General features: G+C 42.1%; 2 protein-coding genes across 2 annotated transcripts in view; one reads left to right on the top strand and one right to left on the bottom strand.

The window, feature by feature from the left end:
• GFM1 (G elongation factor mitochondrial 1) overlaps positions 1 to 1,794 on the top strand; it is a 45,658-nt gene extending 43,864 nt beyond the window's left edge. Inside the window, exons 17-18 of the mRNA XM_068546169.1 lie at positions 35 to 88; positions 249 to 1,794. Coding sequence (XP_068402270.1) covers positions 35 to 88; positions 249 to 380 — 186 coding nt within the window. The 3' untranslated portion in view covers positions 381 to 1,794. The remainder of the gene's footprint in view (positions 1 to 34; positions 89 to 248) is intronic.
• A 3,639-nt stretch (positions 1,795 to 5,433) lies between these two features.
• RARRES1 (retinoic acid receptor responder 1) overlaps positions 5,434 to 27,505 on the bottom strand; it is a 40,568-nt gene continuing 18,496 nt past the window's right edge. Inside the window, exons 2-6 of the mRNA XM_068546170.1 lie at positions 19,880 to 19,942; positions 17,262 to 17,445; positions 13,599 to 13,735; positions 5,686 to 5,748; positions 5,434 to 5,606 (exon numbers count right to left, since the gene is read on the bottom strand). Of these exons, the coding sequence (XP_068402271.1) occupies positions 5,457 to 5,606; positions 5,686 to 5,748; positions 13,599 to 13,735; positions 17,262 to 17,445; positions 19,880 to 19,942 (597 nt within the window). The 3' untranslated portion in view covers positions 5,434 to 5,456. The remainder of the gene's footprint in view (positions 5,607 to 5,685; positions 5,749 to 13,598; positions 13,736 to 17,261; positions 17,446 to 19,879; positions 19,943 to 27,505) is intronic.

Genomic DNA, 27,505 nt, shown 5'->3' on the forward strand with positions numbered 1-27,505 from the left:
GCAATGCTGAAATATCTACTGTGTATGTTTTCAGGTCCCTCTAAATGAAATGTTTGGTTATTCTACTGAACTTAGGTCATGCACAGAGGTAAGCAAGTGTTTAAATTTTACTTCAGTGTTCTTCAAGAGACCATCCTGCAAAAATCATCATTTTTGTGAAATCTTGTCTTTGCATGACTTTACTTGATAGTTGTTTTAAAAAAAAAAAAAATCTGCTTTTTGTTTCTGTTTTTGTGTTAAACCCCCAGGGGAAGGGAGAATATACAATGGAGTACTGCAGATATCAGCCATGTTCACCAGCTACACAAGAAGACCTTATCAATAAGTATTTGGAAGCTACAGGTCAACTTCCTGTAAAAAAAGGAAACGCCAAGAACTAACTTTCCTCACTTTGTTGACTAACTTTAACTGTATCTGCAAGGTTTAGAGACGTTAATGGATTCATGGAATAAATTCAGCCTGAAAAGAAGTAATTTTAGAAGCCCTTCCTATTATATTCAGGAGCTTCTGTTATATCATAGTTAATTCTGTGTATATCTCAACTGTTGATTGGTTTTATACCTCAAATAAAATATGATTATTACTGAAATATATTTAATATTTATTTGAGGGAGGAAGAGACTTATTTTTGTTATACTTAATAGGCTTAGAACATGTATAAACGTCCAAATTTTTTCATCATAAGAATTTTCAACATACAGAAAAGCTGAAAAAATAGTACAAAGAACAGCCATATACCTTCCATCTAGACTCAACAATGAACAATTTTGTTAAGTGTTTACTGGATAATAATTTGTTTTGTCATATTTGCTTTATCTGTTTGTCTATTGTCCATCTATGTTGCATACTTTCATTCTTCAAGTTGTTTTGCTGTATACTTGAAAGTGAATTGCATATATCATGACACTTCTTGGAGTATCACCTTTTTTGTTTAAGAGTGGATTCCTTTTTGACAACCTGGATAGCTAGCCCTAGAGGGTATCATGCTAAGTGAAATAAGTCAGAGAAAGACAAATACTGTATGATTTTACTTAAATGTGGAGTCTAAAAAACAAAACAAGTGAACAAACATAACAAAATGGAAACAGCCTCACAGATACAGAGAACAAACCAGTAGATGGTGGTCAGAGGGGAGGGAGGAGCAGGAGGAGGAGTGAAATAGGTGAGGGAGATTAAAAGGTACAAAATAAATGAGGCACAGGGATAAAGTGTTTTTTTTTAAAAAAATGGATTGGAGAACACTTTTCAGATTTTCTTTGGAATATTAAAATGCTAGCTCAATTTCTAGCTGTTTTATATAGAGCTGATTGCTTCAATCTGTGGCTTCTGCAGATTTTTAACTGCTTGTTTTTAGGAGTATAAATGTTACTTTTTTGCAGACCTGTGAGGTAAAAAAAAAAAGGCCCTTGCACATGCTATTCTTGTCTATGTTCATTTTAATGTTTCTGCAGCTTGGAAATAATAAAATATAACCTACAGGGTTGCTGGCTAGTCTATTTCATCCACCTATTAAATGCTAGTTGAATTAGAGTCTGTTGGAATGTATCATATATTGTATTCATTGAGATTGTGAAAGAACAAATGTTAAGCTAGAGTATGTTGGACATTGCCAGGGAGTTAGTTCTACCATATTGTTCAGAATTGCTTCATCCAAAAACCATCTGATGTGAAAGACATATCGTAGTCCTTTCCCTTAGTGGATAATAGACATGAAATAACTGTTTTAAATTCCTTTGTTTTTCTTGATTTGTAGATTTGGCTCTATAACTTCAGGTTCCTAGAAAAAAAGACCTTTAAAAAGTATTGAGCAAATGTTTTCAAGGCATTTGTTAAATGCTTTAAATGCATTATCCATTTTAGTTTTCACAACCCTATGAAACTAGGTACTATTATTATGTCCATTTTGTAATAGAGGAGGCAAAAGCACAGAGAAGGTAAATAACTTATCTAAGACCACACAGCTCATTAACTTTTCAAATTGATAATGCAGTTATGATACTCATCAAACCAAGAGCATTTTCCCATGAATATGTCTGTTGCTACAGTAGCATCAAGCCTGAAAAGTTGTGTTGCTTTGGCATTTCATCAGCATCTCATGCTATTCACACTGACTTTGAATATTGTTCCTGATGAGGAAATACCTTCATAGAATTTAGCACAGTTCCTCTTGCTGTTGCTAACAGTCAGAAATATTGAACTAAGATGTATAAATTTGGAAGTGCTTTTAACTTGTTAAACATTTTGGTTATGAAGATACGGTGCCAGAAGAGAGTCGAGATATCTAATACAACACCAGCATTTCATAGGCAACGACACGGGCCCAGCTGGTGGGAGTAACTAGAATAGGATCACATAGGAACCCATCCAGGACCAGAACCCACATCTTTTGTTAACTCATTAGTTTGGTTAGAGTTGGTAAAGACCACATACCAGCCAAAGTCTGTATAAGGAAAAAATTAATGAGAATATTCATAAATGAGGGTTTCTTTTATACTACTGTTGTAAAGGATGATTGTCGGCTAATTTAAAGACAGTATTATTTGTGTTGGAGAATGGTAGCAACACTAGGTCTGCTGCAGTATCGCCCTGATTCCCAACCCTGGCAGCACTTTAAAAATTACTTGGGGAGCTTTAAAGAGAAATAATACCCAGGCCAACCCCTAGATACTCTGATTCTTTGCATCAAGATCAAAAGCTTTCCAGCTTATTCTAATATACAGGCAAGGTTAAAGACCATTGCAGTATAACCTGTATCTCCAAAACATGAAATGCAGGATTTGTTCAGATGTGTCACATTATTAATATTCTTTGGTGTGATGTTAGTGATTGGGCTATTGGTTCCTAGCTTGGTAAGTTTATCTTTAAAGATGTACAGTCAATTTTCTGTTATTCCTTGCCTCCTTGCTCACTCTTAGATTTACGTTGTGAAGTCACTAAAATTTAATACTGAAATTTTAGGATTTTTCATATTTTAATACTTTGGAAATCTGGATGAGTCTTAAAATTGATGCCAGTGAAGTGAGGCAGCCACCAGGTAAGCAGTAAATTGTGACATGTAGGAATATATCCCTTAGTAGAAAACATCTACTTGCATTGCTAAAACTATCCGTTTTTGAATTAGAGCTTTAATTGCTGCTTAAAGTGTCTTCAAATAAAACTGTAATACATCGTTGAAATAGTTCATGTTTTCACAGGCAATTTACTGTGAGCATGGATTCATTTATCCTTTCAAATAAGTGCCAGGCAGCATGCTAGTGATTGTAGCACTTTGAAAGTTAGGAAAGGTCACAGAACAGGTCATAGAATTTTCTAGGCTGAGAGAAATCAGTGTGATAAACTCATATGTCATGAAGCACTATCATTCAAGGGCCAATATAGAAACTTTCAATTGACTTTCAAAAGAACTTAACTTCTAACTATTCATAACTCAGGTAGGAAAAACAAAACTATAAGTAGAATCAAATGGAATGCAGGCAAAATCCTGGTGTTAATTTGTATGTCTTAAAATTTTTGAAAATTCTAAAGAGATTAGGAAAATAAATGTGATGCTGTTATTGTCATTGGGTCAGAGTGATTCAGAATTCTTTAGACTCTTAATGAATAAAAGAGGGCTTAGGGAATTTAGAGGTTTTCATTTTATGTCAAGGCAGATGAAGTAATTTTTCTCCTCTGTTAGCTAGTAAAATCAAGTCAGCAATTTTAGAGTTTGTGCTAGAAAAGATGTTCTGATGGTGATATTGAGAAATTTTTAGTTGGTTTAACTTATAGGTTTTGTAAATTTATAAATTAGGTAATTTTTTTTTTGTATGTCGTATGTGTAGAATTTGCCTTCATAGTCTATTATACCGAAATCTGTTAAAGGGTTACCACCTTAGCTTCCTTACCTGATTGAATTATGGTCACATTTGTGAGCCTAATCTCACTAATTTAAAAGCCTTTACAAGGATGAGAGGACTTTTAGAAAGTTGAGACAAGAAAGCTGAAACCCCTTTCTAGCTCTTAACGTGACACTGAAAGATTAAAAATCACAGGACATTGAATATGCTCTTATAATGCTCTTGGCACTTTTTCAAGATATTTAGGGAACTTCAGTTAGAGGAGTTTATTACTTGGTTCTGGCATTGTTTATCACTAGATTGTTTGATGTCTTAGGGAAAGTATTTTCTCTGTATTATCATATATGTGGGAGATCTGATGTTTTCTTTAAATGATTGTTTCCAGTGCTTTGGAAAACTTACAGTCCTTAACTCCAGAGGATGTTGGGAAGATGAATGCAAAGGGGTTGGGGTCTTAAACAGAATAATACATGATCTGCCTCTGCTAAAAAGTAACAGTATAATTCATCTTATTTTTATTTTGTAAGAGTCCATGTCTTAAAATTTTTTCTATTTAGTATAAACTTTTGCAGTTTTCTAATACATAAAGGTAACATTTTGGTATGTTTTAAAAAGGCTGATGCTTCCTAACTAATTACTGATCAAGGAACCCGGCTAAAGGTTTTGAGACACGAATATAAGCATTCCATTAAATACTAATTTTGAGAGGCAAATGCTGGCCACGTTTCCTGGATCAATTCTTCCTGCCTTGGGGAGGTACTCCACAAATCTGATAATGGTACATATTGTGTTTGTTTTTATAAATTACTTAGGCCAACACTGGGTCCAAGTTGTCCTTATAAATGAAAATTGTAAATACTTTATGTACTTTCAGTTACATCACTGTTCCATTTAATACATGTTTGCAGACACTCGGCTTTTTCTCTGAGACACTATTTTTATTTGTAAAATTTTTATTAATATATAAATATCCTTTAATTCCAGCTTAGCAGATTTTGCCTATATAGACAAATCTCTACAAACACATGTAACACATTTTATTTAGAAGGAAACATTTATTTAAAAGTAGATATCAAATTTAAAAGGAATACTTGCTCAAAATCATAAAAAATAGTAAAGTTCCTTTTAAACAGGTAATATTTTCCCTACAGTTTGCTTTCATTGAAATATATTATCTTTTTTACATACTAGGTAGGAGCAATTTAACAACAGAATAGTTAGCTACAATATGTTCAGAATATTGGGAAATGCAGATTTATAGATGTGACCATCAATTTTATTTTGTTATGTTTTTTAAATACTTACTGGTCCAGCTGCAGCATACACTAACTGACTTGGTTTTACATTTTAGGGCTGAAACCCTGAGGAACCTGCGGAGTAACTGTTTAGCACTGAGCAGAGTTCAGTATGCATGTGCTCCCAGAGTTAAAAACTAAACCAAACCAATCGAAAAACAAAAATCCCAGTATCTTTTAACTTTTGAGTATTTACTTGTAATCACAGGCTTTCCCAAATTATTAGAATGCCTTATACCTTGGCTATTTTACTAGAATAATGATTTAGGTTATTTAGTATAGTCATTTTGTTCAGAATTTGGTATAAACAGATCTTTTTTGCTTTTCAGAAATTACTAAGCTCTGTCGGTGCCACAGCTGATCCCTCTTCAGTTCCAGAGGCTTCTTCTGGTGTCTGTAGCTCTTGACAGTGGTACTTCACCTTCAGTGGTTTGCCGGGGTACCAGACCAAGTGAATATGACAGGGAATCATTTCCTGGGAAATAAGAGTTCTAAAATATTATGATCTGCAAAAACTTCTGGTTTAAACAGTTCTATATGCCGTTTTGTTTTACCTGTGTTGAGAATTCGTGGAGTAGAACAGTATAATCAAAATCAATTGCATCTTCATTTGTTTTCTAGAAGAAGAAAGAAAGAGTTAGTGCGATAGATAGTGTGGGTTTATATTAGCTTAGAATTTGGAAGGCTCGTCTTATATCACCTGCCTCCTCTTTGATGCTAGCCTCATCTCCTTTGGTGGTATCCTGCATTAAGATGTGAAAGCTGTTGATTCTTACTGTTTTGCCACTGTCATGATAATCTAGTAAGGTCTTTCTGTCCCTTTTTCTCTCTAATATTTATGGGTTTTGATGGAGATTAAGGTCTATGAGAATAGGGAGAATCTTTTGACAACCTAAGGAATCTAGATACTGTATATGCACCTCAAGCTGATTTACAGCCCTGATATGCCAGGCAGTAAGACAAGGGGCAGGGCAATCAGGATTTCTAGAAGGACACCATGGGCCAGGTTCTCTGCTAGGCCCTTTATACATGTTCTCATGGAATTCTCCTGTCTTGCAAGAATATGTATTATGAGCCTTCTTTTACAGGGAAGGCAACTTGAGGTTACAGCTAGTAGGTGACAAGTGGGGATTCAAACCCAGATCTACTGACTCCACCACCGACATCCTTCATGCTGTACCACACTGCTTCTAAAACCAGCACATTTTATAGGTAAGCAGGCAGTCTCCCTCAGCTCTTTTATTCTCTTGATTTCTATAAATTTTAAGAGTGACTAAACTGATTTCCTGCTTTCTTTTTGACAGTAACTGTTTTGAGGGGAAAAGGTTGGGGCACAAAAGTGCTTGTCCCTTTACTAGTAAAAATGGAAGAGAAGGAATAAAAAAATTAATTTGGATTATGATTTTAATCTACCAGGCTTTCACTGAGACTAAGAATATGCAAAAACAAAAAGGACTTGATATTAAGTTTTGTCTTCCCTTTGCTTACATTGATGAAGACTTTTACAAGCCATGAAATTTCCATCAGGTGGAGGGGGTACTGGAGGGATATGATACAAGAGAGGGCCTGGATCAATCAGAAATTGACTGCTTTTCTGTGGTGCTTTGCATCATTGGGTAGGTTTCCCTTCTGCCTAGCAGTGTACCCATGAATGGTGAAAGTAAATATCCAGAACACAGGCTGCAAAGTCAGAGAATTCATGAGAGAAAATTTAGCATCTTTTACCTAAAGGAACAGTTTCTGGAGGCTCCAGTTATCAGTTGGGCGTTGCTGGGTTTGGGGGGGGGGGTGGATTTAGCCTTGTCTGACCCTCATTTGGTGACGATGTTGACCTTGGACTATATTGACACAGCTGGTTGCTGTGCTGTGTAATTTTTGTCTCAGACTTTTGTGCTGCCTGCACTTTTTCTCAAGGTCTGTTTACCATGTATTTCTACAGTTAAAAAATTGGTCTTATAAAGTGTCTTTTCAGGACAGTGCCTCTTTCTGTTTTTGAAAATAGCATTTCTTAAGGAAATCATGGCAATCTCCAGATTTTAGGCAAAAAGGAAGAAAGGCTTGAAACAAATGATGGCGTTCCAAGTCCATTTGACAAACTTCTGCTCAATACAAAGTTACCCATTTTTTAATAATCCAAACAAAAATTTGGATTATTATAATGCTTGGGCACCCTCGACATTTAATTAAGACCTTCCTCAGTAAGGCTACTGAGACACACCGCATGTTTCTGTTCATAGATTCTTCCTCCTTCAGGGGGAAGCGCCCTTAGACCAAACCAAACCAGGGCTTATTAAAGAGCTGCAGCCCCAGACATGGCGCAGCCCAGCCTGGCAAAGTACCCAGGGGGCACTGCCCACACCAAGCAAGGCTCTGCCAGGAAGCCATCATTTTTAATACTCAGAAATAATCTCCTTGGTTTTGTTCAAATCATCACATATGTCAAATCCTTATAGTCCAAATTGATGATTTACTGTCACATTTTTCTGATAACTTAGCACTTTAATCTTCCTAGAGATAGAATGAAGTATTTGGTTTCCTTATACTTACTTGTGACCTACCCTACCCCTACTGCTCCCCTCCCCACTAAAAAAAAAAAAAAAGGAATGATCCCTAGCAGAACCAGTGTGGTTTTAGTAGAGAATAAGTAGGCTTAGGTTATTAATATATGCTATCAAAAGTTGATTATTTTTAATTGAAGTTTAGTTGATTTACAGTGTTGTTAGTTTCTGGTATACAGCTAAGTGATTCAGTTATACATATCCTTTTTAATATTTTTTTCCATTATGGTTTATTACAGGATATTGAATCTAGTTCCCTGTGATATACAGTAGGTCCTTGTTGGTTATTTTATTTTATTTTCTAAATTTATTTATTTATTTTTGACTGCGTTGGGTCTTCGTTGCTGCACTCAGGCTTTCTCCACTTGCGGCGAGCGGGGGCTACTCTCCGTTGCAGTGTACGGGCTTCTCATTGCAGTGGCTTCTCTTGTTGCAAAGCACGGTTTTAGGCGTGTGGGCTTCAGTAGTTGTGGCGCGCAGGCTGTAGAGCACAGGCTCAGTAGTTGTGGTGCACGGGCTTAGTTGCTCCACGGCATGTGGGATCTTCCCGGACCAGGGCTCCAACCCATGTCCCCTGCACTGGCAGGCAGATTCTTAACCACTGCACCACCAGGGAAGTCCATATCTATTTTATATATAGTAGTTTGTATCTGTTAATTCCAAACTCCTAATTTATCCCTCCCCCACCCCCTTTCCCCTTTGGTAACCGTAAGTGTGCTTTCTACGTCTGTGAGTCTACTTCTCTTTCGTAAATAAGTTCATTTGTGCCATATTTTAGATTCCACATATAAGTAATAGCGTATGGTATTTGTCTTTCTCTTTCTGACTTATTTCACTCAGTATGAGAATCCCTAGGTCCATCCATGAAGCTGCAAGTGGCAAAATTTCATTCTTTTTTATGGTTGAGTAGTATTCTGTTGTGTGCGTATACCACATCTTCTTTATCCATTCATCTGTCGATGGACACTTAGGTTGCGTCCAAGTCTTGGCTATTGTGAATGGTGCTGCTGTGAACGTTGGGGTGCACGTATCTTTTCAAACTATAGTTTTCTCTGGATATATGCCCAGGAGTGGGATTGCTGGATCATATGGTAATTCTATTTTTAGTTATTTAAGGAACCTCCGTACTGTTCTCCATAGTGGCTGTACCAGTTTACATTCACACCAACAGTGCAAGAGGGTTCCCTTTTCTCCACACCCTCTCCAGCATTTATTGTTTGTAGATTTTTTGATGATGGCCATTCTGACTGGTGTGAGATGATATCTCATGGTAGTTTTGATTTGCATTTCTCTAATAATTAGCAATGTTGAGCATCTTTTCCTGTTGGCCATCTGTATGTCTTCCTTGGAGAAATGTCTATTTAGGTCTTCTGCCCATTTTTTGATTGGGTTGCTTTTTTTTTTTTTTTTTTTTTTTTTATTTGTTTATTTATGGCTGTGTTTGGTCTTCGTTTCTGTGCGAGGGCTTTCTCTAGTTGTGGCAAGCGGGGGGCCACTCTTCATTGCGGTGTGCGGGCCTCTCCCTATCGCGGCCTCTCTTGTTGCGGGGCACAGGCTCCAGACGCGCAGGCTCAGTAATTGTGGCTCACAGGCCTAGCCGCTCTGCGGCATGTGGGATCTTCCCAGACCAGGGCTCGAACCCGTGTCCCCTGCATTAGCAGGCAGATTCTCAACCCCTGCGCCACCAGGGAAGCCCTGGGTTGTTTTTTTGATATTGAATTGTAGGAGCTGTTTGTACATTTTGGAAATTAAGCCCTTGTTGGTTGCATCGTTTGCAAATATTTTCTACCATTCCGTAGGTTGTCTTTTCGTTTTGTTTATGGTTTCCTTTGTTCTGCAAAAGCTTTATAAGTTTGATTAGGTCCCAGTTGTTTATTTTTGCTTTTATTTCTACTGCCTTGGGAGACTGACCTAAGAAAACATTGCTACAATTTATGTCAGAGGATGTTTTGCCTATGTTCTTTTCAAGGAGTTTTATGGTGTCAAGTCAAAAGTAGATTTCTTAGCAGAATAAGGTGGATACGATGGTTTCTGTAATGTACTGTTGGCTGATGGAGGCCTCTAGTTAGGGTGAAGACTTGGGCTGGCTGCCAGTGATGGGCTGCCGGTTAGATAGTTTGGGATGCTGACAGTATCTGGTACTGATGAGATTTGGAACACTGCTGGAAAAGTAACAGTTTTACTTTTCTCAGTTCACATTAAAGAAAGGCTAAAGGGTGTCAGGAAAGTCCTTATCCGTTTTGTTTTTTTTTTTCTAGCCATCAGATATCTCCCCTGCCCTCGGCTCAGTCCTTATGGTTTGGGAATGACACCTGTTCTTCAGTCCTAAGGCAGTAACTGCCAGTAAGATGGGTCTTATATTTGTATTTCAGCTATTTCTTAGCCTACTCTTCTCTCAGGCTGTGTTCATTTGGGGCTGTGAAGTTTATAAGGCTGCACTGCCTTACACAATTGGATTAAAAGGTGAGTTTATCCCTGAGTGCAGAGATAGTAATTCCCACCCAGAAAGCTTTTGGAAAAAACTATAATCCCTATAGATTCCTGAGCTACCTTGGGCCATGGACACCTCCAGTCACTCCCTGCTTCTCTGTCTTCGCTTTGTCAGCCCTACTGTCCTGCTTCTAGTCTCCAGGGACTGTCCCTAGACTTTCTGATCGTAGTGACTTTTTTAGAAATTGTTGCTTGTTTTGCTTGTTGTTATGTTGCTTATTTTTCTGAAAGATCACAAGAAACTTTAGTAGCCACCAAATAGCAGAATTTGAAAATCTATGTGGGTATGTGCATGCTTTTATTTAAGAGAACGCTAATCTTGGAAGCTGAGCAGGGTTGGTCCTGGTTAGTAACTTGGATGGGAGGCCGCCTGGTAATATTGGGTGCTGTAGGCTTTTTTTAAAAAAAAACTCTAATCTGAAATGCATATCAACCTTAATCCAAATTTCCCAATTGCTTCAGTATTTTAGATTTATGTTCGTTTCGAGGGCTTCATTCAATAAGCTTGTTGACCCTCATTTCATAGCCCTAAGAGAAGAAGTGATTTGCCTTAGGTGACCCAACCGAGTCAGCTGCATCTTCAATTATTATTTATCTAAAACCCAGACACCACAGGGTAAAAAAATCTAAAAGTCCTGTTCCCCCTGCATTTTTGTTTTCTTAGCTCTACAATTACATTTGTCCCCACTTTCCCACTTGCAGGGATATTAATGGACAGATGATGGACATCAAAGACAGACTGGCTAGAATGAGCGAGAAACGGGGCTGCTGTTTTCAAACCATAGTACGTCCTGGTGTTTACTTAGGTGATGATGTGTCATTTATAAATGCAAAAGAAGAATGGAAAACAATGCCATTGAAAGATCCTAAGTTTTTCTCTTGTGTCCCTGTTGCTCTATTCCTATTGAGTTTTCCTCTGACATTCATTAAAATTAGTTCTGTTATCTTGACGCCATTTTCTACACTAAACAAAAAATTTCCCCTAACTTCTCAGTTAAAGGAAAAGCCTTCTGTTGAGGATGTGATTGTCTTGGTAGACGAGAGAAACTTTTTACCTGCAGCCAAAGAATCGGTGCTGTGCCCTAACTCCTGGTGTAACAGCAGTCAATTACACGGCTGTTTCTATCAAAGCCACTCCATAGGGGAAAGAAACGTTTATTTCGATAAGGAATGAAACTACATTTCAAACAGTTGTCTGCTTTACAAGTGGCCTTTGAAAGGTACACCAAGCTATTACCGGCATGAATAATGCTGACTGGACGCCAGGCAAATCCTTGTACTCAGAAGATACTCACTGATACCCATCCATGGTGAATCTGCTGCTTCAGCCACCCGTGAAGAAAACGATGTTTAGAAATTTGTACTTATGGTTGGCTCAGCCTGCCTCTCTGAGTAGTTGATACTGTTTACTCTGGAAATGCCCCTCTCTCTCCACATGACATTTGCCTGACAAAGCCCCCCACTCAGCCACCTCCTTGTCCACACCCAACCAGTTGACTGGCCCTCCTCTAAATTCGTGACCACAGACCTTCAGAGGCCTGCAGTGCTGCGTGATGCTCGAATCCACGCACTCCCACCACCCACCACCCCACCTCCTGTTTCATCCTTACGCTCAGCTGGTGACTTGGCCTCATTTTTCACTGAGAAGACAGAAGCAGTCAGAATAGACCTTCCACAGGCTACCACGTGATACCCACCCTCCTCCCAGCATCTGTGCCACACCTGAAAGCCTTCCTCCAGGTGAACTCTGTGCCCTTGTCCACAGTCGTCTCCTGGATGGATGATATCCTCTCTATCTCCTCGAAGATATTAACTCCAACAAGTCTTCCTTCTCTTCCCTACAAGTCCTACTTTGCCCCTCTCTACTGGATTTTTCTCATCAACATATAAATATGCTGTTAAATCGCCCAATCCAAAAATACAACGGAAAACCCTCCTTCAACCCTGTGCTTATGCATCCTCCAGCTCTAGCCCCCTCCCTCCCTTTTACTCCCCTTTATAGCTAAATTCCTTGGAAGACGTGGAGTGTCCACTTCCTCTCCCATTCTTTCCTGAACCTATTCTAATCAGGACTTTGCCCACACTGTGCCAGTGAGACAGCTCTTGATAAGCTCTCCATCTCCTTCCAGCTTGCCTAAATCTAGTGGTCAATTCTCGGTCCTCATCTTTCTTGACTTTCCAGCAGCATTTGATAGTTAGTCAATTCTCATCCTTGAAACACTTTTTTTTTCTATCTCTAAACCCTCTAAAGTTGGAAGTGTTCCAGGACTCAATCCCTACATAACCTTTCTCTGTTTACACTCATTCTCTCATCTCATCCACTCTTGAGGCTTTAAAAACCATCTATGTGGTGATGACTCCAGCCTAGACATCTCCCCTGAACTTCAGACTCTTATGTCCAGATGACGATACAAATTCTCTACTTGGTTATGGAATGTAGAATGCTCCAGCTCAAGCTAATTTCCACCCAAATCCGTTCCTCTGTAGTCTTCCCCAATCAGTAAGTGAAAACTCTATCCTTCCAGTTACTCAGGCCAAAATCATAAGAATCATCCTTGACTTTTCTCATTCTTGGATATATCCATATCTAACCCATCAACAAATACTGTTGGTCTACCTTCAAAATGCAAACACTTCTCACCACATCCACTGCTGCCACCCTGGTCCGAGTTACCACCAGGCCTTGCCTAGGCTACTGCAATACATTACTGCTCTCCTTGCTTCCACCCTTGTCCGTCTACGGTCTGTTCTCAACACAGCAGCCAGAATGATCCGGTTGTAAGTCAGATCGTGTCACTTCTCTGCTAAAAACCCTGTAATGAGTAAAAGACAGGGTCCTTCTAATGGCCTTCCATGAACTGATCCCCTCCATCCGATCTCATCTCCCGGCACGCTCCCCTTGCTCACTCTCTTGCAGCCATACCAGCCTCACTGCTGTTTCTGCAACCCATCAGCCACAGTGCTGCCTCCGTTCCCTCTGTCTGAAATGCCTTCCCTTCTGGAGGCGTGGCTCACTCTCACTTCCCTTAGGCCTCTGCTCCAGTGTCACCTCTGCTCAAATTAGAGGGGCCTTGCTTTAGACTAAAGTTTAATTCTGTCAATACCCTGCATTCTCTTTTCCCTACTTTATTTTTCTCCATAGCACCTACCACCATTTGATACAAATTTACTTGTTTATCGGCTCAGTGTCTTTCTTCTCTCGCTAGAATTAGTCTCAATAAGGGCACCTACACTGAGCTTTTTGTTTAGTGCTGTATCCTCAGTCCCCACAACCATACCTGGCATTCAGATATTTATTGAGTTAATGCAATGCAATTAAAACTCTTGCCACAGAACTAGAAGTTCACATTAATTTAGTCTAAGAACATTGCATTGGTTGTGTCGCTTGTGGTACAAGTTAATTGTCAAGTTTTTCTTACCCACTGCTTCACACTGCTGAGCTGTGCCATGTAGTAGTGTAAAAACTGTGTTGTCTTTTCCCACATCACGTAAGAGCTGCCCAGAAAAGCTAAATCCCAGATGGGTCTCAGAGAGGGATCAATATGTCCATGACTATCTGAGGGCACAAAAAAAGTACATTCATATTAAGACATTTTCAGGACAAAACATTACAAGTTTCAGTAGTGAAGTGGGGCTCGCATCTGTTTCTGCATTGTATGGAATCTTACATGTTTCAACTTGCTCTGCTAAGTAAAGCTACTATAAAACAGTTTAAGGGCTATTTGCTGTACAATATAAATGCAAACTAAGAGCTATAATGATACTCAAAGTTAATCTAAAACCTTTAATCTAAAATCTTTTAATTAGATGGAAACATCTATCAGTTATCTTCTCCACATTACCTTCTGGTTTGGGTCTATAGTCAATGTGCTGGTCTTTGACCATCTAGCAAACGCCTTTGTCCTTCTCTGATCCTTGGTGTTAAAGCTAATCTGTGTATTGGCAGCATCTGTCACTTTTTTGACCACATGAAGAAATCAAGTGGGTTTTTCCTGTGGCATTGTTTTTGGAACTGCAATCTTTTTAATTCAGCAAACATTTATAAAAAATCTACTTAATATCAGATACTGCTATAGGTAGGGATACAATGACTAATAAATTACCTCTTGTGACTTTTAAGAACTCAAATTTTAGCAAGTAATTTATGAGCTGTTCATGGACCATCATCTATGCAGTTTGAAAGAGACAGTGTATATTAAAGCCCAATAATAGTATAATATGTGAGGAATATGAACAGCTTATTAGGAAATGAATCCTTCTTAGTAAAATAGTCTTTCGCATAAATTCTGCTCTGTATTGGTAGAACTAGACTTGGCTGGTTTATAGTGGTAGTCAATTCAAAAGGCATTCATTGATTGCTTGGGTGCTGTGAGATGCAAAGAGAGGCCCCACCCTCCACTTGACAGTGTGGAAATGCAGCTGACACCTTCCTTAAGAAAAAGGGAGGATCAGAGAGCTGAGGGGACACAGGGAAGGGGGAGGTTTCTTTGGGCTGAAGAGGTTGGGGACAGCTTCACAGAGATGAGATTTGAGCTGAGCCTTGAATTCCTGTCGTGTGTGTGGAAGTGAGAGAGTGACAGACTTCCTTCGTCCTACAGTGCCACTAGGAGTTTAACTGGTGAGATCAAAATGAATTACCATAGAAGAAAAATCCTGTGAATAATGAGGACAACTGAAAGTTATAAATGCCAGTAGCACTGCTACAGAGTCACTTAGGACTTTGGTTATTCCCAGGTCGCCAGTCTTTTCTTTTGTATGTCATATACTTGGGCTCATCTATAGGGAGTTTATGAATTCATTAGAAGAGGAGACATTTTTACTCTTCATAAAAACCAGACAACTACTTTTTTTTAGGGGAAAAACAGTGCAGAGCAAGGATATCCTAAAATGGATTAGATCTTCTCACTTAGCAGTTATAGAGAAAACTGCTCAACAAATACCCTGAATTGATTAAATACTGAATGGGATCTGCTGAGGTCTGAACTGGCTGCTCCAACATAGGTTTTGATTCAACTTATCTAAAACCAAACCTTTTCAGTTTTAAGTAGATAATTTTAGATACACAGGCTATAAGCACCATTAAACATCTCCGCTGAACTTCAAGTGACAAGAGAACTTGTAGATTTTGTTGATGAAGACATGCCCTATGTTAAGCAAACACTTTTCTCGAAGCTTCATAGCAGCCACATTAAGTTAGACTGTTATAGAATAATCCTTGTGGGCATATAGGACTGAACTGAACATGATCCCGTTAACCTGCATTATTAAAAATTGTCCAAAATCTAGAGATCCTGTGGCAAAAGGACCGAGACCCTTTCAAAGAAAGAGTCCAATACGATTCCTAAAATCTGTGTTTTAAGAAGAATATACACAACCCTATTTCCCCGACTAATGCTAATGAGGGGACCACTCCCTAAATAACCGTAGATTTTAAGTATTAGTCATTGGCCCATTTATTTCGGGCAGTTAAATATAAACAAATGCTACTACAGTGTAAGATTCTGAGTTTTCTTCACAATTCTTTGGAACAGGCTTTAATCCAAGTTGTCAAAGAACTGTAACGCGAATGAGCCAAGCTTCTGAATTTGAGAAACGCACGGACCAGTATCCCACCTCCGGGTTTTTCAGAACACTTAGTCTCAGTAAAGGATGGGACACAGGTGCAGCCAGAAATGGAGACCACAGGTCCTCCACGCTGACACGGGTCTGTCACAGTCTCCGGGCAAATGAGTGAACTGGGAGAGAGACAGTGGGACAGGGAGCGCTGTGGTGGTCAGATGTCAAGCTTAATACCCCAGTGCAAGTCCAGAGATGACTTCTGTGGTTCTGGAGATTGGATTTGCCGGTAAGTGCCGAGTGTCAGCCGCTGTCCGCATACCCTGCTGAGTGCCAGCGCCAATGGGCTCTGCTTCACTTCAGCTGAGTCACTTCAGAGGCAGGGCTCATTTCTTATAAGAGACGGCACCACTGCCCATTGGCTCTGGACCTAAAATGAGATCAGCTTGACTCCACTGCAGCCTCCCAGCAAGGCCCTGAGACGGCTCGCCCGGCCCTGGTGCAGAAGGCCATGACGCACACGACAGAGGCCCTGGATGGGGTCCTGTCACCTAAAGTTTCGAAAGCCACCACCAGAAACCTCTAGAATTTTTCTCCTCAGCTTCTGGACTCAACCCTGAAAACTGCACCCCTGCGTGTGGGTCCTGTTGCAAGGACCTCCACCTCTTCTCCCTGGAGTCCGGCTCTTGCCCTGCCCTGCATCTGGGATGAGAAGTGGGCAGATTAAAGGGGCACAGATAGTTTTCAATGGAGTCACTATATTGCACTCGAGGGGGAAAATAGGAAAAGGATACTTCTGAATTTTGTTCAAATAATCAGGTGTACCACGTTCTGTAGCTGAATTAAAGTGCCATTTGGGGGATATATTTTTAGATGATCATTTTAAAAAAATCTTTATTGGAGTATAACTGCTTCACAATACTGTGTTAGTTTCTGTTGTACAACAAAGTGAATCAGCCATATGCATACACATATCCCCACATCCCCTCCCCCTCTTGAGTCTCCCTCCCACCCTCCCTATCCCACCCCTCTAGGTGGTCACAAAGCACGGAGCTGATCTCCCTGTGCTATGCGGCTGCTTCCCACTAGCTATCAGTTTTACATTTGGCAGTGTATATATGTCCATGCCACTCTCTCGCTTTGTCCCAGCTTACCCTTCCCCCTCCCCGTGTCCTCAGGTCTGTTCTCTAGTAGGTCTGCGTCTTTATTCCTGTCCTGCCCTTAGGTTCTTCATAACCTTTTTTTTTTTTTTAGATTCCATATATATGTGTTAGCATACAGTTTGTTTTTCTCTTTCTGACTTACTTTACTCTGTCTGACAGACTCTAGGTCCACCCACCTCACTACAAATAACTCAATTTTGTTTCTTTTTATGGCTGAGTAATATGCCATTGTATATATGTGTCACATCTTCTTTATCTATTCATCTGTCAGTGGACATTTAGGTTGCTTCCATGATCATTCTTTTTAAGACGTAGTAATGACATGCATTCCTGAATACAGAAATTCCAGATATTGGTTCATACCAGGTATGCTGGCTACATCCAAGAGGTTTTGAAGTTGCTTCATGTACTTGTAGAGCCGATAATCTTCTTCTTGTCTTGTCTTCCTCTCAATGAGCCGAGTACATGTTATGTTAATGGCCGGTCTGGGTTTCTCGTTCCTGAAAAACACTCGAGCAGAACATTTCCCCAGACGTTCCTTACCTTCCTGAAATAAAGATTTTGGAATTAGAATGGTTCCTTATCACTCCCCACCCACTCCAATGAACAACAGACACAGGATTGGGGAGTTCCTTGTACATGGCAGGTATGCACTGGCATCTCACGTGTAGTATTCTTTGTAGAAAATGATTCTCGTGCTCACAGCCAAACACAACAATCTTCAGTCTTTGCTGTCATTTAAGAAGCTCCTGCTTTCCGATGGTGCCCTCGTGAAAGAATGCTGGGCCTCTTCCAAAGAGATACCACTGACATCTGTGAGTGCTACTAGGCTCAAACCTCTAGCTAGGATAGAGGTACCTTCCTCTCTACTGTGGACCAACCAACGTAATGCTTACTTGGCCCTCAAGCTGGCCAACTTGAACCAAAAGGACGCTGATTCCCATCGACACAAATGACAGTGTCTTCATGCCGCCTGATGAATTCAGTCCTCTCATTCCGATTTCACAGTTTAAGACTGAAGTTTAAAGAGGGACCTACTCCATGCCTCACAGCTAGTAAGTGGCAAGCCAGGACCTGAGCTGTGTCTGCGTGATGCCAGGGCCCCAGCTCTGTGAGAACTCCTCCTCTCTACTCCGAGGTCTAATCCGGAAGAAGTGGAGGGACAGATCACCCAGACGGGACTGATTCAACTACCTGAGTGACCGCGGGAAGTCTGCTTGCACTCATATTTCAAGGTAGACACACTGAGTGTTCTGGGATCTCCCTCACTTACTTTCCAATCCAGAGACACATGGAGCTGGGTAGCTGGATGCTTTAAGTAGACATCAAGGGTACAACTCATTTCTGGGACGGCGCTTCTCCACTCTTTTAGGCCACTGATTCCTTAACCCGACAATAAAAGCCAGGGAACCGCTTCCCAGAAAAATGCACATGCACTCATGCCATCCACTGGGCCTAGAACCTGAGGAAGTCCATGGCGGCACTCAAAACCCATTCATGGGCCCCTAGTTAAGAACTCCTGTTACAACATGGTTGGTTGAGCAATTGAGTTCTTTTCACTTTTACAGTCATTTAAACTGGGTGGGGTCCCAGTTAAAACAACCAAAAAGAAAAAGCCCACAATGAAACAAACCGTACTTAAAATTGGATCTGCTAAATAAGCCCCCTCCTTGAACTAATGCAAAAAACTGAAATAGGCGTTCCAACGGGCAACGTCTTCTCCCGTGAGTGCTGGTTTACAGGAGAGCAAATTTAAGTGGCACATTAAAATCCTAATTATCGGTGCAATACAGGAAAACGGTGAAGGGAGCGTTGCGGAAGAGGCTTATGAAAGGCAGAAGACAGGGCTGGTACGTGGGCTCTTTTGATGTCAAAACCGTTTCCAGGGAAGAGAAAAAGGCAATAGGTATTGTCCCCTTTTGTTTTTCTTTCCCTTTCCCCCCAAACAGCTCCACAGAATCAAAACAGTTGCCAGAAGATGAAAGAACTCTCCCTACCTCCCAAAAGGAAGCATCTCAATTAGCTAGCCCTTCAGAGAAGCACAGTTGGTCAAAGTAATCTAGTAATTGTTTTCCTTTTCGCTTTAATCTAACACTTCCGTTTGCAACACAGAAACCAAAAAGCACCTTCCTTATGCTTTAAGAAAACGTTAATTCTTAGGTCAATTAGCAAAGTTGGCGTAGTGTTTTCTCGTCAGAACTTGTTTGTGAATACTGGTAAGCTTTCCTCCAGAAGCATCAGCCGGAGGGGTTATGCCTTCTCCGAAGCTCCGCCTTCCTGAGACGCCGTAATGCCGATGCTGCCTGCTCATCCCCCGCGCTTGACTCGGCGCCACACAAAGGGGTTTGGGCTGGTCCCTCCACCCCGGTTCCAGGTGCTGCCTCCCAGCCTGGCCCAGCACCGGGAAGTCCATCTGGCTCTAATTTCTGTATGAGTCCTCTGTTTCCTCTCTTATTGAGAAGGGGGAGGTGGCGGGGAAAGGAAACTTGGCGACCGTGGCCCGCTGGGTCAGGAGGAGAGGCTGAAGATGCCTGCGGCGCACGTGGGCTGCTCTGAGTTGCGGAACGCCTCTGTGCGCGGAAGCTCCTGGAGGCGGCCTCGTGCTATGCTGGCCCGCTAACGAGAAATGCCACCAGCTGACAGGAGGAGAGCAGGTTGGCATTTGAGAGTGAGTCATTCTGGGGATTCGGAGGTGCTAGGGAAGGGCACCGGGTCCAAAGGGGGTGTGAAACGCCCTCCCAGCGGCAGGAGGGGACGACGGCTGTGTGGACGTGGTAAAAGGAGCCCTGAGACCATGAAGTGGTCCTGCCTACCGCTGTCTTCAATTCTTGAGAACAAACAGAAAACAAAGTAGGAAAGAAAAAGAAAAAAAAAAAAAGGCAAACCTCCAGGTCACTACATATTAAGATTCTCACTTAAAAAAAAAAAAAAAATTCATACAAGTTGTTAATAAGGACACTTCACAAACCATGGCAGCTTACCTCTGGGTTGTAGAGCTCCGTGGTAAACGCCAGGTCAACTTTATATTCCTTCTTTTGATTAATCTGAAACACAGAAGTAGAACTTTAGCCTCGTGGAAGCTCTGTTAACACCTTCATATCCAAGAACCACTCGCTCTCTGGGAATAACATGACGTGCAAATGGCAGCTCTAGCATTCATACCTGAACAAAATCGGTGATTTTTTGCAAAGAGAAAAGATCCCAAATTTTGGCCTGATCACGACACTCTGCTGGCTGATTTGACAGCTACTCACAAGGAGGGAGGCTGAGAGGGGGGAAACAGTGGTCCTGAAGCTACAAGTAGGCTTTGTGGAAGCAGCTAGATGAGAAACAGACATGAGCACACAGGGCTGAGGAGCGGGGTCCTTCCTTCCTTCCCCAGCTGTGGAGTGCCCCTCTGCGCCCTGTGCTGGGCGCTGGGCCCCATCAGCGGCCCCTCCTCCTGCCACTCACAGTTGAACACGGGATCCAGCGACAAAGGTGCGCCCAGTAATAAATAATGGGTTTTCAGATGGTGATGAGTGAAGAAAGAGTGGTGGGGCAGAGTGGCTACTTCTCTTAAGGTGGTCAAGGAAGGCATCTGGGAGGAGGAGACCTCAGCTGAGGCCGAAGGGACAGTGTGGAAGCAGCCACGCCCAGACCCGGGGCAGGCGGGGGGGGGGGGGGGGGGGGCGCACCCACACGTGAGGCCGGAAGTGGGCTCCGTGAGGGCCCGAGTCTGGGGCGGGGTGAGTTCGCCGCACAGAGGAAGTCCTCAGATGTTATGGTCTCCCCTTTCTTCGCAGCTTTCACAGGCTGGCATACTTCTAAACTTGGGGAGTGCATGTTTAACCTTTTTAAACCTTTGAACTGACTCCAATGCATAGTTTTAGAGTATATATACCCATATCATTGAAGCACATTAGACTGTTTAGAAGAACTTTATGTTATTGGCCTTTTTTTTTTTTTTTTTTAAACACCACAGTGACCATTCAGTAAATGGAGTGTTTTCTAGGGAAGAAAGGAAACTCCCGCTGCCTGGAGCTGAAGTTATTTCACATAGTGTTGATTAAGTTAGACTCTGGAAACAACAATTTCCCTTGAATCAGGAACACAACAACCAAACAGGGTTAACTTATTTTAAGTAGACCAGATATCATCTATTCCTATCACAGATTTTTTAAAAATTCTGGGAAACCAGAGAATGGAGGGTGAGGATTATGTGGCAATTATTTATGTAAAGAATATTTAAACATGTGGATATATGGATAGTGCTGGGAGACGGGGCGGGGGGCACCCAGAGCACGTGTACGAGAGCAGTTTGCTTAGGGCTCATTTTCAATCTCGAAACAAGCTCTGGTGTAAGCTGAAACATTGATTTCAATTACAAATTCATACAAATTACAGAATTCATACAAACAAGTCTGTCTTCTTTTTGCCACCTATTATGCCAGGCACCAGAGATATCCAAGGAAACAGAACATCCAGTCCAGCTTGACCAGAAACCTACTTCCTGTGTGGAAACAGGCATGTCAACAGCTACACAGTGCAGCTCACCTATGTGGCCAGAGCTGCACGTGTGCCGGGCGCTCAGTTTAGGGGGGCTTATCTAGAGCAAGGGGCCCAGGCGAAGATGTGGGAATGGAGTGCAGGGGCTGGCGTTCCAGGGAAGGCGGCGAAGCTAGAAAAAAAGCTGTCTGGGGAGGCTGGCGCAAGGTCACAAAAGCCTCTTTTTTTGTAAAAAAAGTTTGGGATCAACTTGGAACTTGATCCCAAAGTCTGTGGGAGCCCCAGTTAACATAATGCAGTACTTAGGCTGTTGCGGACAGTAAGACATGGCACAAATAGAGCTTCGACTGTGCCTGGGTCGGGGTAAAAGTCCAATGTATGCTCACTCTTTTTATCATTATTAAAACCTGTTCAAGCCCACAGCTAACATCATTCTCAATGGTGAAAAGCTGAAAGCATTTCCTCTAAGATCAGGAACAGGACAAGGATGTCCGCTCTCACCACTTTTATTCAACATAGTTTTAGAAGTCCTAGCCATGCAATCAAAGAAGAAAAAGAAATAAAAGGAATCCAAATTGGAAAAGAAGTAAAACTGTCACTGTGTGCAGATGACATGACACTATACATAGAGAATCCTAAAGATGTCACCAGAAAATTACTAGAGCTCATCAATGAATTCAGTAAAGTTGCAGGATACATGGGAATTCTCTGGCGGTCTGGTGGTTAGCACTCGGCACTTTCACTGAAGAGGGCCTGGGTTCAATCCCTGGCCGGGGAACTAAGATCCCACAAGCTGCACAGCGGCAGACAAAAAAAAAAAATACTACAATGAGGTATCACCTTACACTGGTCAGAATGGCCGTCATCAGAAAGTCTACAAACAATAACTGCTGGAGAAGGTGTGGAGAAAAGGGAACCCTCCTACACTGTTGGTGGGAATGTAAATTGGTACAACCACTATGGAGAACAGTATGGAGGTTCCTTAAGAAACTAAAAATAAAACTACCATATGACCCAGCAATCCCACTCCTGGGCATACATCCAGAGAAAACTGTAGTTCAAAAAGATGCATGCACCCCAATGTTCATTGCAGCATTATTTACAATAGCCAAGACATGGAAGCAACCTAAATGTCCATCAACAGAGGAATGGATAAAGAAGATGTGGTACCTAAAAACAATGGAATATTACTCATCCATAAAAAAGAATGAAATAATGCCATCTACAGCAACATGGATGGACCTAGAGATTATCATACTAATGAAGTAAGTCAGACAGAGAAAGAGAAGTATTATACATCACTTATATGTGGGATCTAAAAAGATGATACAAATGAACTTATTTACAAAACAGAAACAGACTCACAGACTTCAGAAACAAACTTATGGTTACCAAAGGGGAAACGTGGGGAGGAGGGATAAGTTAGGAGTTTGGGATTAACATATACACGTCACTATATATAAAATAGATATCCAACAAGGACCTACTGTATAGCACAGGGAACTCTACTCAATATTCTGTAATAACCTATACAGGAAAAGAATCTGAAAAAGAATGGATACATGTATATGTATAACTGAACACTTTGCTGTACACCTGAAACTAACACAACATTGTAAATCAACTATACCCCAATATGAAATAAAAATTAAATTAAAAAAAATAAAATGCAAAAACAAAGGAAACAAAACAAAACGTATTCACATCAGGGAGGGAAAGAACTATGCTGGAAAGCAGGGTCTGGCCCAAGGATGAGGCTAGGGAAGGCTGAGATACAGACTCCATCTAGCTTGTTTTTACGTTGGTTTTCTCCTGCCTAGAGCTCGCAGTGAATCATTAAAGGGTGTAAACAGGGCCTGCACGAAAGCGGCTGCACAAGGCGCCCCATATATCTGTCTCCAAGTCTCCTAAAGTTCAGTGTCCTCGTCGCCCCACCCGAGTTAGAGGAACACATGGAACACTCACCCGAGCCACGCGGGCACCAACAGCTGAGACTCAAAGAAGGCAACACTTCCGCCAGCCGGCAGGTCTAAAGCCTAAATTGCTTGCTGTGCCAGTCCTAGGGCCCTCTGGCCTGCTGCATGCACGACCTAGGAGTCTGCCCTTCCCGTCCACTTAGGGGCCTAAGCTCAGCCTCCTACACGGGAGTCAGGATGCCCCTCAGGCTGCTAGCTGGAGGTGAGTGGGGTGGGTGGTGAGGCCATTCATGAGAAGAGGAGGGGGCAGCAGGGCCGGCGCTACATTCCTTGTGCTCAGGGACATGGAATACGGCCAGGAGGCAGCTGCATGTCATAAAAATAGATTCAGTAGAGGTGGTGGTTGAAGTCACGGAATTGGCTGTGATCCCCCCGGGGAAGGTGTATACACTGAGAAGAATCTTGAGGACCACCAATCTTCCCATCGGTAATAAACTGGGCACGCTTATTTGCTAGCCACAAGGATTCACAAAAATCTGCCTTATTCTTGATATAACTGTGCATATTTTAAATAAAGTACTTAAGATATTATTTGACTCGACATTTTTTTGAAAGCACATGGAGGCAAAGTGATGTACCAGTACCTATTCTTTGCAGGGAAAGAAACAGGTGGATTAACCAAACCAAGGCTGTGAGCTGAATGGAGCTGTCTGGTTTTTTTGGCCGCAGTGCACAGCGGCTTGTGGGATCTTAGTTGCCCTGACCAGGGATTGAACCCACACCCCCTGCAGTGGAAGCATGGAGTCCTAACCACTGGACCACCAGGGAATTTCCCCGAGCTGTCCTTTTGAAGAGTAATTTTTCCTTCCCGATTTGATCTCCTTCTTTTGTTTTAATTAGGCACTCTTAAAGGCATCTACATTCTGTCCAAAATAAGATTTTTATATTTTTGGTTGTACTTTATCCTTTATCAAGACACAGCCCTTTTTTCTCCCACAAAGGCCTCTCCCGGCTCCCCTTCCTCTGAGTCACAAGTTCCCCTGAGGCAGCTTTGCTGGTTCTCCTGAGATAAGGCGGCAGCCTCAGGCCTTGGGCAAAGCAGCACCAGCCAGGGCCTTCTGGTCTGGGACAAAGTGTCTCATGCTCCTCAGGACATTTTAGGGCTGTGAGCTCCCTTCCGCTGCCTTTGATTAAACTATCCTGTGATAAAGAGGTCTTTGTAGTTCAACACCTACCCCAGGAGTTTTGAACGTGAGCGCAGGGCTAGGAGCAGGAGGACAGGGCACAGACAGTCACAGCCGCCCTCAGGGCAGTCAGGTGACAGGAGGAGAACTTCAAATAGATCACTGTAGAGCTGGTTATTTGATCATGGATGACTTAAGAGCTATGAAAGGATAACTGGAGAAGTGATCTAGTCTGGGGATCAGCGACGTGACATTTGAGCTGAACTCTGAACATTAAGAAGGAATTGACTTTGGGGTGTCAGGGTGAAGGTGGGGGGCTGGCAAACTTTCCACATGGAAGGAAGATGGGGCTGAAGGTGCTGGGGAGCAGCTGGGGGGCAGAGGGCAGGAAGACGGGGGCCAGGATCCGGAAGAGGCTGGCCCTGGCCGGGTGGTCAGGGGCCGTCCCTTGCAGGCTGCAGTAAGAGTTTCTTCCTAAGAGAAATGGGAAGCCACGAACAGGAAGGAGAGATTTTTAAAGATCCCTCTAGCCCACATATGGAGAGCTGGTGGCGCTGGAGTGAGGAGGGGTCCGGAGTGAATGCAGAGACTACAGGAGGCTCATTGAGGGGGTGGATGAACCAGGGTGGGGACAGCGGAAATGGAGGGAAGTTCACGGTGGACAGATGTGGATGTGAGTCCTAACTAGCAGGTCAACATGACCAGTCACATCACTCAAGATCAGAAATAATCACTAGAATACATGCTTTGTATTAGGACAACATTATTATATGCACCATCATTTAAAGGACGCTTGTATTTATAGAACAACAACAACAGACACCCTCTAGGGCCTGTGCTGGGTGTGGTTCTAAGCATATCACATGTTTTACCTGGGCTAACAGAGCTCTGAAGGCCTGTGCACAAGTGAATAATTGGGAGATGCAAGCTAAAGAAGCAGCGAGGGACCACTGTACAACTGTTAGATTGGCAATAAATGAGAAAATGCATAGGGCCAACCCATTGGCCGGGTTTGGGGGGGTTCATGGCTGATAGGGGAACCACTGACTGAAACAGCCCACTTTGGCCAGGCACCACGGAAACCATTTGCATGAGTTACCTTGCGACAGGAGGTCCTGGTAAGGAACACAGAACAAGTCACCACCAACCGGAAGAATTCGGGAAAGGTCAAAAGGGGCGAGGAGATGCCAGTCCACATGTCCTACCAACCTCCCAGAATCCTTCTCGCTGTTATCCATCTTGGCTGAGCAATGCACGTGCCACCAGGAAGGACCCTGAGTCTGAATGATTGGCCAGAGACAACCCGGAAACTAACCCCATCACCATAAAATCTGAGACTGTGAGCCACGTGGCAGAGCAGTTCTCCTGGGCTCCCTTACCCTCCTGCTCTCCACCGAGGCCCCCCTTCCCAATAAAGTCTCTTGCTTCGTCAGCACGTGTGTCTCCTATGACAATTCGTTTCCAAGTGTTGAACAAGAGCCGACTGCCCTGGAAGGGGTCCCCTTCCTGCCACATGGCTGGGGGGAGGTAGCCTGGTGCAGCCTAGCTGGAAGGCAGTCTGGCTGACTTGGTCAAATCAAGACTGCACACACCTTATGATCCAATAACCTACTGCTGGGTATGTATCCCAGAGAAACTGTGATGCTGTTACAGGGGACTCGTGGGAGAATGTTCCTTGAGGCATCATCTGTGTGGTGGGAAGTGGGAGGCAATCTGGTGTGTGTCCCTTGGGGGCGGGCAGGTAAAATGGGGTTGCTGTGCAGCAGGGAAAGGGAGCCAACTAGCCATACGTACAGCAACAAAGAGAGATCCTCAAGGCTGGGAGAGCAAACAGAAGCAACAAAACGCATGGCAAAATACCACTTACAAGAATGTTTTAAATAAAAATTTGCACACACACCAAAAATATCTTTTATAAGATCACTTACAGACAGAAGAATATACATCAGCCCTTTTCAAAGTGGTTGCCCATGGGAGGGCAATGGAATGAAGGTGTGGACAAGGAATGTCACCTGCCATTTCAGTAAACACAGGATACTGCAGCCATAAAGCGCCTACAGTGCTGAGGGGAATTCAGGATGGAGAAAAACAGGATACTGGCCCTAGATAGTTAAGATGCATATCAAAGGAATAATTTCAGTGAGCCCAGACTCTTGCATCTTCCCCTACATAGAAAAGCACGAAACTCGTTAACTTGAATACAGACTGAAAGTGAGGGGATGGAAAAAAATATTCCATGCAAATGGAAATCAAAAGAAAGCTGGAGTAGCAATACTCATCAGATAAAATAGACTTTAAAAGAAAGACTATTACAAGAGATAAGGGAGGACCTAATGATCAAGGGATCAATCCAAGAAGAATATATAGCAATCGTAAACATTTATGCACCCAACATAAGAGAACCTCAATACATAAGGCAAATGCTAACAGCCATAAAAGGGGAAATTGATAGTAACACAAAAATAGTGGGAGACTAACACTCCACTTACACCAATGGACAAATCATCCAGACAGAAAATCAATAAGGAAACACAAGTCTTAAATGACATATTAGACCAGACTTAATTGATATTTATAGGACATTCGATCCAAAAACAACAGAATACACTTTCTTCTCAAGTGCACACAGAACATTCTCCAGGATAGATCCCATGTTGGGGCACAAATCAAGCCTTGGTAAATTTAAGAAAATTGAAATCATATCAAGCATCTTTTCTGACCACAACGCTATGAGATTAGAAGTCAATTACAGGAGAAAAAAAAAACTGTAAAAAACACAAACACATGGAGGCTAAACAATATGATACTAAATAACCAGTGGATCACTGAAGAAATCAAAGAGGAAATCAAAAAATACCTAGAAACAAATGACAACGAAAATTTATGACCCAAAACCTATGGGCTGCAGCAAAAGCAGTTCTAAGAGGGAAGTTTATAGCAATAAAATCTAACCTGAAGAAACAAGAAAAATCTCAAATAAACAACCTAACCTTACATCTAAAGCAACTAGAGAAAGAAG

This window comes from Eschrichtius robustus, chromosome 6 (genome assembly GCF_028021215.1).
Source record: "Eschrichtius robustus isolate mEscRob2 chromosome 6, mEscRob2.pri, whole genome shotgun sequence".
Lineage (NCBI taxonomy): Eukaryota > Metazoa > Chordata > Mammalia > Artiodactyla > Eschrichtiidae > Eschrichtius > Eschrichtius robustus.